Raw genomic sequence first — 12,858 nt, forward strand, 5'->3', positions numbered from 1 at the left:
AAAGTTGTACTGCAGATGTCCCATCTGAGAAGCACCCAGATCTTCGCTGTACATTTGAGAGAGAACTCATGACTTCAATTCGTGTGCGTGTGCATGGGGTTCCTCACTTTCAAAGCTTGGATTGTCTTGGTGGGGAAGGACTTCGATAGCCATAGTTGAGGTTTCGTTGTTTACAAGCTGTAGGTTCTCATCTGCAGGGAGGAGGAGAAAAAGGTAAGCTACATTATCACTTGCACAACTAAAAGTAAAGTCAATGATGCTTTATAGATACTTATACCGCCACCTTTGGTATGAATGAATGGTAACACATTTCTGACATTCATTGCAGCCAATACTGGAAAGTGTGTGTATATATATATATATATATATATATATAGTAAAAAAAAAAAAGCAGGCACACAAAATGGTACAATAAATGGTCTTTACTAGCTCAACATTTCGGCTTCCCAATGGAGGCTTTTTCAAAGGCTCCATTGGGAAGTTGAAACGTTGAGCTAATAAAGTCACATTTATTGTACCATTTGGTGTGCTGGCATTTTTTTTTTTACCTTGCTATATAGTACAGGTAAGTACTTTAGCAGTAACCCCCTCCAGTCTTTTGAACTATCACGGTTTTTGTGTGCCCCGACTACAAAAGTATTTTTGCACTCAGGGAAAATTTCATCAAGTGTGTGTGTGTCTCTCTCTCTCTCTCTCTCTCTCGAAAGTCCCCACCTGTTGGTTGGAGAGGAGCCGGTCCTGTTGGCAGACACCGGAATCTGTGACTATCTCCCGGGTCGGACTGCTGGGGCAGGCCCCACCCCCCACCCGCCCTACAGAGAGAGAGGGACACGCATGTATTCTTTTTTTTTTTTTAATGAATGCACAACGCTCAAATACTAATTAAAAGATGTAATCTACAATATCAGTTGTTGGATACTAGAGGTTCACAAATGACACTTTTTCAGCCATTCATGTGTAGCCAAGTTCCCCTGGCTATTGCCTTTCACTGGCCTCAACACTATGAGGCTGCGTCCATAGATAGGCAGACAGCGCGGACGCGTGCGGCGACCAGACTGCTTAAAGGCAGTTAAAACTGATTTCTCGCGCGATAGGGCGGTCACGTGAGCGGTTCGCCCAATGAGGGCGACCCAGCTCCGTGACTGGCCGGCCCATAGACACGCCCCAGGACGGAGTGCGTACTAAGGCCAGGGAAAGCTCCCACTTTCCCCCAGCCTCCGCACGGCTGCAGTTTCTATGGACGCAGCCGAAGTACTGATAGGAACAGGCAGTGTTGGGGTTAAACTCCTGCACAGGGCCTAGCCTGCAGTTGCAGCCTGGATGGGTACTATGTTGCCTTATCCAGGGGCAGGCCTAAACCGGCAGTTGGAGTGTCATACCTGGGAAGGGTACTGACTGGGTCACATGTAAATGGTGTGGTACCTGTCAGTACCTGGACCTGCCCTGTTATGGGACAGGGTTACAAGCCCTTCCCCCCGGGTATAAAAGCAGACACCACCAAATTGAGTGGTGCTATGATTAGGCTGTGTGGTATGGTGTGATAACTCATTTACCCTTTTCCCTAGAAGAGGGTAAATGAGCTAAGGAGGGACTCTTGAGGCCTCAAATCCCTGGGGTCTGCTGCTGGGAATGGAGATGATGCCATGCTGTCTACTCAATAAACATGCCGTTGTACCAGCTATAATGTGTAGTCATTGTGGAGAATTGCCTGTGGGGACCATCTTGCTTCCAGCAGGATCCTCTTGGGATGGAGGCGCTGCACCCTGAGAAGGAAAAACCTGCCCTGTTGCTTCTCCCAAATAACTTCTGCAGAGCAACACAGGCCTCCTGTAACCAGCAGGTGAGCTACAGCACCCATGTAGTGGCCAGATCTCACGTGGCAGGGGGGTGGGGGGGTGGCAGGTGCTACACGTTTTCCAGTTTCCTGTAAACGGGCGGGACGTTTTTGAAGTAATACTCACACCCCGGCGCTGCATGCCCACAGTCTTCCACTGACTCGTCAGCAGCTTGAGCAGAGGCAAACTCTGAAGATGCATGGTCACCGAGAGTCTCCTCTGCAACATGTAATGTGCTCCTTTGGAGTTCACTGGAAACAGAGGCTATTGCCATGGAAGTATTCCCTTCCTCTTCATCAGCCTTCATGTAATAAAAGCACCAGAAAGAGTGATTAGAGAGAGAGCGAGAGAGAGCGATTAGAGAGAGAGCGATTAGAGAGAGAGAGAGCGAGAGCGAGAGCGATTAGAGAGAGAGAGAGAGAGAGAGAGAGCGAGAGCGATTAGAGAGAGAGAGAGAGCGATTAGAGAGAGAGAGAGAGCGAGAGCGATTAGAGAGAGAGAGAGAGAGCGAGCGATTAGAGAGAGAGAGAGAGCGAGAGCGATTAGAGAGAGAGAGAGAGCGAGAGCGATTAGAGAGAGAGAGAGAGCGAGAGCGATTAGAGAGAGAGAGCGAGAGCGATTAGAGAGAGAGAGAGAGCGAGAGCGATTAGAGAGAGAGAGAGAGCGAGAGCGATGAGAGAGAGAGAGAGCGAGAGCGATGAGAGAGAGAGAGAGCGAGAGCGAGAGCGATGAGAGAGCGAGAGCGAGAGCGATGAGAGAGCGAGAGCGAGAGCGATGAGAGAGCGAGAGCGAGAGCGATGAGAGAGCGAGAGCGATGAGAGAGCGAGAGCGAGAGCGATGAGAGAGCGAGAGCGAGAGCGATGAGAGAGCGAGAGCGAGAGCGATGAGAGAGCGAGAGCGAGAGCGATGAGAGAGCGAGAGCGAGAGCGATGAGAGAGCGAGAGCGATGAGAGAGCGAGAGCGAGAGCGATGAGAGAGCGAGAGCGAGAGCGATGAGAGAGCGAGAGCGAGAGCGATGAGAGAGCGAGAGCGAGAGCGATGAGAGAGCGAGAGCGAGAGCGATGAGAGAGCGGAGAGCGAGAGCGATGAGAGAGCGAGAGCGAGAGCGATGAGAGAGCGAAGAGCGAGAGCGATGAGAGAGCGATGAGCGAGAGAGAGATCGAGAGCGATGCGAGAGCGAGAGCGATGAGAGCGAGAGCGAGAGCGAGAGCGATGAGAGAGCGAGAGCGATGAGAGAGCAGCGAGAGCGATGAGAGAGCGAGAGCGATGAGAGAGCGAGAGCGATGAGAGAGCGAGAGCGATGAGAGAGCGAGAGCGATGAGAGAGCGAGAGCGATGAGAGAGCGAGAGCGATGAGAGAGCGAGAGCGATGAGAGAGCGAGAGCGATGAGAGAGCGAGAGCGATGAGAGAGCGAGAGCGATGAGAGAGCGAGAGCGATGAGAGAGCGAGAGCGAGAGCGATGAGAGAGCGAGAGCGAGAGCGATGAGAGAGCGAGAGCGATGAGAGAGCGAGAGCGAGAGCGATGAGAGAGCGAGAGCGAGAGCGATGAGAGAGCGAGAGCGAGAGCGATGAGAGAGCGAGAGCGAGAGCGATGAGAGAGCGAGAGCGAGAGCGATGAGAGAGCGAGAGCGAGAGCGATGAGAGAGCGAGAGCGAGAGCGATGAGAGAGCGAGAGCGAGAGCGATGAGAGAGCGAGAGCGAGAGCGATGAGAGAGCGAGAGCGATGAGAGAGCGAGAGCGATGAGAGAGCGAGAGCGATGAGAGAGCGAGAGCGATGAGAGAGCGAGAGCGATGAGAGAGCGAGAGCGATGAGAGAGCGAGAGCGATGAGAGAGCGAGAGCGATGAGAGAGCGAGAGCGATGAGAGAGCGAGAGCGATGAGAGAGCGAGAGCGATGAGAGAGCGAGAGCGATGAGAGAGCGAGAGCGATGAGAGAGCGAGAGCGATGAGAGAGAGCGAGAGCGATGAGAGAGAGCGATTACAGAGAGCGAGAGTGCTGTAAAGAGAACGAACGAGAGAGAACAAGAGGGAAAAAAAATAAAAAAATAGATCTCTATCTATATTTAATACAAATCTCATCTACTAGTTTAAAGCAAACATGTATATTGCAGGAGTAAGATTTGCCCACAATGGAAATGTTCTATTAATATAGAAATTCCCTCTCAACGTCCAGCTCTTCTGCCCAACAGGAAAAAAAAAGGAGATATTTAAAGCGGCCTCAGCACTCCCGCCCTTAATAGGTGTTCACAACATGAATCTGGCCAACCCCACCTACCTAAAAACCACAGTAGTAAACAGGTTTGTGTTTGAATAGGATTAGAGAGCACTATATACGAGCCAAGGAAATCATGGCAGTTCCTGCAGGAGCCGGTTCAGCCTGCTGGAAGCAGCAGGCTGACGCTTTATTCCGAGAGAGTGCTGCGTATTACTTGCGGGTGCTGTGGCCAACCGGTTTACGGACTATGCCCACTTCTTTAACCCGGGCTGTGCTGAAAAGCTGTGGAATGCGGCAGGCATACGCTTATAGGGGTCCCATGTTAAAATGGACCCGAGTTTTGCGTTACGGAAGGTTAGCGATATTAGAGATATGCTTTAGAGAGGTAAATTACTAAATTTTAGCGATTTGTCAGAGATACTCCTTCACGGGAGCCGAGATGTTCAGATTTGTGCATCTCTCACTATCTTAGGTATCTGTCCCCAGCTGGGTCTCTCCCAGAGAGTATGGTATTCAAAGAACTATGCAGAAATAATCAGACAGACAGACAGACAGACAGACAGACAGACAGACACACACACACACACACGTAGAGATTTCTTGGGAAGACTGGCAAACTATCTGGATCAATGCAACGAACACATCACTATGCACAATATCCAAAGAAAATATATATAAAGTTATTTTCAGGTGGTAATTGACGCCCCAAAGGTTGAGGCAGATCTAACCTGAGACCACGAACCTCTGTTGGAGGGGCTGTGGTGGCGCTGGAGATACTGTGTGGCCCATATCTGGTGGTTTTGTCCCAAAATACAGAGATTTTGGGGGAGTAGTGCAGAATTTAGTACGAGAGACTTTTGGGATAAGGATCCCCCCCTAGACCCGATTATCTACCGGTTTAACCAGAACCATTTATAATTTATACGAAAATAAATCTAAATGATTGTTGCATATTCTGACCGCGTGAGCGTGAGCGCCAGGGCCAAGAAAAAGCCTGTACCCCCTTTCAGGAGAGAGATTATTTTGAGATTAAAGGAGGTGCAATCTATGGAAAGATTAACAGCGTATGTTAGACATAATTCAAGAAAATGCCAAAAGGTTTGGGAGCCCTGGAATTCTAGGGGGAGGGGGAATAGATCAACTGTTTAATCAATCAATGTGGAGGGAGGGCTGACTTTATATGATATCTGGAGTTGGGATAGTACGGTGTCGTATTTTTTGTATTCTTGTATGTTTGGATTTTGGTTTCCTTTATGACACCGGTGTTAATTTAGTGGTACCTCCACTAGCCCCCTCTCCCCCCTTCCCCTTCCCTCTTCCCTTATGTTTTTCAAAAACTCAAATAAAAAATAAGTTAAAAAAAAAAAAATGGACAAGAAGCAAAAGGTGATACCGAGTGCTCATTTGCATGCCATTTCCCAGAATCCCTGGCTACAGTGGAAGCATTGTATGGCTTTATTTATGTAGCGCCATTAATGTACATAGCGCTTCACAGCAGTAATACACGTGACGTAACAAATAATACAACCACCACATAATGGGAAGAAGCGCTTCAGACAAAACCTTTAGGAAAAGGAGTCCGTCCCGAAGAGCTTACAATCTAATTGTGTCCCAAGAGATAATGGGGAAAGGCAGGTTTGCAGACCTGTCTGAGACATGTTAATGTGCCCCCACGTTGGATTGTTATTTGCCGTATGGTGGACGTTTCTTGGCACTTTTTTACCCACCGCAGCTAAAATGCGTTTTAAAATCTCTTAAGTTTCCAGAAGCCGTTTCATTTGGGGAAAGCAACTCCTGCGAGTTAACAGGAGGAGGCGCTGTTGTGCAATGAAAAAAAAGCCAGACACGAGGTTTGTTCCGTATGCTGTTCAACCGAAGAACGAGAAAACGCAGAAATAGCGTTTGATGGAAGGGAATTCGTCGCCCTCTAACAAAGATCAGGCCACTGTATCATTCTATGCATGCATTTCTCCATTTAAAGGGGTAATCCCTCCTAGGACCAAAGGGAATAACTAGACATGTTAAATAGGTTACATCTAGGTGATTAAGGTTTTTTTTGCCCAAATCTGACACCTACAAGTATTTTTACATAATTATGTAACGTTATTAAGTAAACATGTGAGCGGATGGGTTTGATTTCCTCTGGCTCGTCCACCTACTGCCTCTCCAATAAGGACAGGGTGGAATACGGGCAAAGAGAACACTTCAACATGAGGCTCCCCGTCAACTTAATTAGTAATTAAGTTACCCAAAAAATGAAAGCAGACAACCTTTGCTTTTGGCATGGTTAGGATTGTTAAGAAAAAACAAATTAGACTTAAAGCTGCCGTGTATTTAAAAAAAAATTTTTTTACTTTTTATTTTCCCCTTTAATATGTGCATCAATACAATCCACACTATAATAAGTCATTAGCTAAGTTGCCGATGGATCTGTTCTCATGTGATTGATTGGCGAAGATTTGGCTCGGGGGGTTCACTAAATAGCTGTCAGTGTAGCAGAAGAGGACCAAGGATGCAAATTTCTGTGGGGAAGGTCATGTGACCAGGCAGTCACTAGATACAATTGGTGCACTGCTAGAGAGAGGGCCGTGCAAGAGCCTGTTTCAGAAGAGGAAGGGGATGTGACTTTGTAAATGGATGCTATAGAAAAAAAAAATGCTTGTTACATTATAATACATTCAAAATATCATTCAGAATAGTTTTTTTTTAAATGCTACAAGTATTTTCTCATAGTGCAGAACTGATTTATTTTAAAAAAATGGGGTTATGGAAAATCTTCGAAACATAAAAGGAAGAATATATATATTGCATGACGTCAGATCAACATTACTTACTTCAATTCCTAGTGATTTCAGGATGTCACATTTGCACATAGGACACGTTCTGTGATCAAGCAGCCACGGATCAATACAATTCTTATGGAAAAAGTGGCTATGGGAAAAAAAAAAAGAACAAACATTAACTATTTACGCCAGTTGTAGACCACATTATATACCTCAAGAGCTGACACACACACACACACACACACACACACACACACACACACACACACACACACACACACACACACACACACACACACACACACGGGAGAAGGGATATTTTTCAAGCCGTGGGTAGCAGCTTCTCCTCGTCCTCTCACGGAATCTTGTGTGTATACTTTCCCACTCCTGTCCTTGCCTTGGGAGCTAACAATTACTTAGCACAGCCCTTAGGTAGCACAGGGAACGGGAGGAAGCTACAAGTCCCACCAGCAACCGCTCTGCTCCCCCTGCATTGGGTAGGGAAAGAGCGTGGGCTGATAGGGTGGGCAGCCCCAGAGGGAGGCCTGTTGCCCACCAATGATTGCCCACCAATGAATTATGCAGCTGGTTACAAGAGCAGAATACAAATCTAACTACTTGGAATGCCAGTAACCATCCTCCCACTGACGAGGCCCAAAAAGGACGAGAGAGCTGTCTGTGAGCGGGTTTACTGGCTCTGCACTTCTGTAACCCAGGCTGTGCTGAAAAGCTGTGTAATGCAGTGGTGTAAGATTATATGGTTCCCATGTTAAAATGGATAAGAAGTCAAAAGTGGCACTGAATGGCACCGAATTGTCCTGCAATGCATTGATCTGCTGCCGAACCTTCCAGATACAAAAGATGTCAAGTATACAGAAGACGAGGTTTGGACTTTTGCTAGCGAGCTATCCGTTACACGGGGTTATCAAATACCTTTCTTCTGATGTTTTAACATGCGACAAATGCAAATGTACTATTTGAATGTCCACAGGCAGGTTACATCAGCATTCAAATTAGGCACAGCTATTCAAACCAGCAGGCAATTCAACCCCATCACTGCTAGGGCTGGCCAACTTCAGGCCTCAAGGGCCACCAACAGGTCAGGTTTTCAAGTTAGCCCTGCTTCCGCATGGGTGACTCATCTGTGCTGAAGCGGGGATATACTGAAAACCTGACCTGTTGGCAGCCCTTGAGGACTGGAGTTGGCCACCCCTGATCCAAGTACTATAAATCTTTATGGTTCATGGATAAACCTGCTCATATACTCGGTTCAATACTTTATCATTTTGAGATTTCCTTGAATTTTTCTAATGATATTCGGCTATTTTCCGGGGCATATTTCGATTCATCAAGCGATGCTAAACCGTAAAGCACATTGGAGCTCATTCACGAGATGATGCCATAAGGTTCATATGCTTAGCACCCCTTAGTTAATTTGGCCTTTGATTGCTAGCCTCCTGGGTATCCATGTCCTGTAATTTGGGTATCCTCGTCTCAAAAAACAAAACAAAAACCCCCATTGAAATTGTTTGCCCATAAAGTCCACATTTCCCAGCCATGGACACAATTAGGTCCTTTTTTTTTTTTTTTTTAATTTTTAGTATACTCGTGCGTCTATTTTACCTACTTGGTAACATCTAAAATGTGACATTCGCTATTTTCAAATAAATAGAAATTGTTCCTTTTCGCCGGGGCAGTTTTATGTAATGTTTTACTCATTGGGTCATACGACTAAGTCCCATTGAACAGGATAACTTACACCCAGTATTATCCTAATCTTCTCATGACCAGGGCAAACAAACGAATACTTAGATACACTTAGAAGGAAATTACACTTAATCCACATTAATGCTACAGCTTTAGTGGTTTAAATATGCCATGCGTTTTAATACAAGCTCCTCTAATTTCATTTTAGTAAGTGTATACAATTTTTAGGTCATAGCAGATTCCACACCCTCCTGTATGTAATCATCAAGACATTAAAGTCCCTCCCAAATACCTACTTGCATGTTAAAATGCGCACAACATCATTTGGTTTGTATGTGTCAATGCACACGGCACAGCTATCCGCATCAGGACCAAGCTCCTACGTACAATATAAAATATATATATATATATTAGTTAACCAGATTATAACATAGGACAGAATCTTCCAACTGTGCTTGCTTGTATGCTCTCCATATAGGTCCCTTAGCCCAACACCTGCCGGGCTCACAAACAGGTACAAATGAGGACCAACGAGAAGGCCTTGATGCTCAGTGATGAGGCAGGACTGTATCCGTGAATATTGTGAAGCCTCCTGAACACATTTATGCAGTCTTAAATATTTATAGGCATTGAGAGCATCACAACATACCCAGATATAACATCGACCTTAACGCTGGCAAATTACACGCAACACTCATCTAGGACCTGGATTTGGCCCGTGTGAGTGCTTGATCATACCATTGCATTTCAATGGTCCACTGTTGTATCACCCTTCCCCATATTGCAGCCTTTGTATATTTGCCTTAATCTAACCTCCTTTTTTGTTTACATGAGAGGAAACCCCCCTGGAGGGACATATCCAACGAACGAAGAAAGCTGAAAACACACCAAGGAGAAAAGTCTCGACCGCAGAAGAATACATCAATCTAAGACGACAAGAAACCCAAAGAAACCTTGATGTGAAAGAACTTACACAAGGCCGTGTAAGTTATTTATTCTCTTACCTTTCCACCCACATACACACATCAATGTATGTATACCTTTGCGTTTGGAATCTGCTCCATGAACTATCACTTCAATAGATGTGTCAATTACCATATCGATTACCAGTTCAGTAAGATATATTAATTGCCCGTTTCCTATAACTGTGCTCCCCCAATCTTTTTTGTATTCATTGAGGGCATCACAACATACCCAGATATAACATCGACCTTAACGCTGGCAAATTACACGCAACACACATCTAGGACCTGGATTACGTGCAAGATTTGGAGGTTGAGAAGCCTTCGAGAGAGAACCAGTATCGTCATGTGGGGAAACGTTTGGGGTTTATCAGAACACCACCTGTATGTTGTATGCTGTTCTTAAAGCATGAAAACAAGCCATGGTTGGGACAGTCATCCCTTTGAAGACGGTAAAACCCACAACACTACTTCCAGTGGTTTCCTTTGGCTTCGGACAAATATTCATGAGTGATTAAAAGCACAAAAGTGCCAACAAGTTTAGTTCAGTGGAGAAAGACAGCCGTATTCGTTAACATTTTAATTAAACTGCTTGAGCTGAATAAGATTATACCAATACAGCACAAGACCGTTTCCCCTCCCACCAAATACCAGCGTCAGAACATACCAAGCTACACTTGAATAACAACTGGCCCCAAAGAGAACACAGGAGATTTAATCACTGGAGGGATCTTGGTGAGTCAGGAGGAGGAGAGCAGGGAGAGCGAGAGGCAGTTATCTGGCTGTGACTCACCAATTTGTGTTCCCTCTAGAAATGTCTTGTTGTTGTTTACAAGATAGACTTTAGGTTGAATGATTGTCATTCAGCAGCACTGTGTTACGAAACCCAATGATCTGAAAAACTAAGCTATTAGCAAAGTAAAAACCGCTCAGAGTAGAAGCGGAGGCTTCGTGCAGGACATTAAGAGTACAAACAGATGGTGCAAGCCTGAAATGAAGATATTAATCTGTAAATATAAAATAGCTACAGAACATAATTAGATCTGTATCACAAATTCTCAGAACGGCTTTTAAAAACCTGAATTAAACATAAAAGCTTGGATGCACCAGCGCCAGTATTTAATCATATTGTGTATTGGGTGGAACAGAGTAAAATACAGTATATATGAAATTAAGGCAAAGAAAAGCAGTTTTTAGGTAAAGAATAAAGAATATAAAGTTCTGATGTATACCTCAGTTAAACATGGTTAAAAAAAAATAGCCCCACATTTATCAAGAAAGAAGGGGGGAAAAAATGGATCAATTGGGTTTTTTAAATTGCTTGCTATAGGGTTTCTCGACTATAATGTTTGGCCCAGTTTTGCAATTAGGAGACTGATGCATATTCCCCAAAGCCTTTGTTCAAAATGCAGGTCTCCTCTAGGACAGAGGTACAAAGTGCAGGTCTCCTCTAGGACAGAGGTACCAAGTGCAGGTCTCGTCTAGGACAGAGGTACAAAGTAGAGTTCTACTCACAAGTTCACAATGCAATTCTTCATTTATTGTAACAGACAAGAACAGCGGAGAAACGACCTTTCAGGTCCCATATGGACCTTCCATCAGGTGGTCCTGACGAAAAATCCATGAGACCTGAAACGTTGTGAGTAGAGCTCTACTTTGTACCTCTGTCCTAGATGAGACCGGCACTTTGAGGAATGCGTTTGTCCATGTGTTTGGTGCACAAGCAGGATTCTCCTCGCCTGAAACGGTTTCCCCACTCTTTGCAACTGTACCAATGCCTTTCTTGCCATCCAAAATGGACATGGAAGAATCCAACTTGTTTGTCAATCCATCACATCATCTTCTAAAGGTGCAAGACAGGAATGGGAGACATGGTTTAGAACTGCACAAACCACTGTGCTGGAAGAGGTGAGGGAGTCAGACCAGTTTTCTGTATGCTGCCCGATTCGGGAGCATTGGCTCAGGGAACAGGATTCATGCCGTTTCAGGCAAATGATCAAATGTTTTTCCTTTCATTCCTAGCAACAGGTGTTGACAATGGATCACAATGCTCCCATTTATGAGCTTTCACCATGAAGAAAAACGGCATTGTACAAGGTAGATATGATTTCATAGTTTCAGACAATCGCATTTACACAATAAAATCTGGAAGTGCGGCCTCGGGGGTTGAAACACTAGCTGATGAAATGGCAAACCAGTTTGGTGACCCTGTGCTATTCTATGTAGACATGGGCTCATCATTGTCCCCTTGAGCTTCGGACACCAAGATTTAGGAGCTTATTTAATAAACTCTGAAGCGAAACCTCCCATTCAGGTCAATGGGAGTAAGCCCCATTAGAAGCGACTGTGTGCAGCTGTGCAAATAATCCAGATACAATGAGTTCCCCCACATGGTTTATAATCTCTATCCAACAATTGTTCCTAATTATATGTCACTTAAGCCTGAGGAGTGCACATAAACTTTAGTCCGTCAATTAAACTCTTGTACTGGTTTGTCCCAACAAATATTCCCATGTCCGTATTTCAGTGATCACAACTAGAGGTGGGCGAATCCACCCAAATTAGTTTCCCTGATTCTGGCATTTTCCGCCCAAAATCCGTTTCGCGGTGTAAAATCCAAACACGGATTTGGTGGATTTCAAATCTGTGCGGATTCATCAAAAACCACCATTGGATTCAATCCGTGGACGAATTTGTAGAATTCAATCCGCGATTCAGCAATCATTGTGAAGAATCCAACGGATTGCTGAATCCGCAGATTGGATTCTACAGATCCGTCAGCGGGTTGTGGAATCCGGAGTGTACTGGTAATAATAATAATAATAATAATAATAATAATAATAATAAAAACACAACACACAAAATGCAAATTCCACTTTTTGAGATTAATCCACGGACCAAAAGGAACCGGCCAATCCAAATTCTCCAAAAATAAATTCTCCCATCTCTAGTCAGAACCAACATACACTAAAACTGTGCAGATCACATAATAAGCCTTGGAAACAACGTGAGCTGTGAAGGCTACATTCAATTGGGACTCAAACATCTACTTCAATCCAAATATTACCTTATCTCCTTGCTTGAGGGTACGAAGCTGAAGCTGTCCAATCGCCGCCTTTGCTTCGGCTTTTAACTTTCTCTGCAACACAAACATGAAGCAAAAGCTTAGAAGTTTGGAAAGAAATAGAATTCTATATTTCTAGATACATGACCCCAACGTTACCTGTGATTATTATACATTCTTACATAGTAGATGATTGAAAAAATAAAAATAAAAAAGACATACGCCCATCAAGTTCAACCTATGCTAAATTTAGATGACAGATACTTTATCCTATATTTGTACTAACAGTATAT

The 12,858-nt window shown here is 44.7% G+C and overlaps 1 protein-coding gene across 1 annotated transcript; it reads right to left on the reverse strand.

The window, feature by feature from the left end:
- Nucleotides 1–6: 6 nt before the first annotated feature.
- Nucleotides 7–12,670, reverse strand: LOC142483757 (E3 ubiquitin-protein ligase RNF128-like). Its single transcript, XM_075583740.1, has 5 exons — nt 12,569–12,670; nt 8,836–8,918; nt 6,884–6,980; nt 1,962–2,136; nt 7–191 (listed from the first exon to the last, which is right to left on the reverse strand). Exons 1-5 carry the CDS (start codon nt 12,653–12,655, stop codon nt 67–69), a joined length of 567 nt encoding a protein of 188 aa, XP_075439855.1. The 5' UTR covers nt 12,656–12,670; the 3' UTR covers nt 7–66.
- Nucleotides 12,671–12,858: the final 188 nt, after the last annotated feature.

The sequence above is a fragment of the Ascaphus truei genome, unplaced genomic scaffold (assembly GCF_040206685.1).
Source record: "Ascaphus truei isolate aAscTru1 unplaced genomic scaffold, aAscTru1.hap1 HAP1_SCAFFOLD_3640, whole genome shotgun sequence".
NCBI lineage: Eukaryota > Metazoa > Chordata > Amphibia > Anura > Ascaphidae > Ascaphus > Ascaphus truei.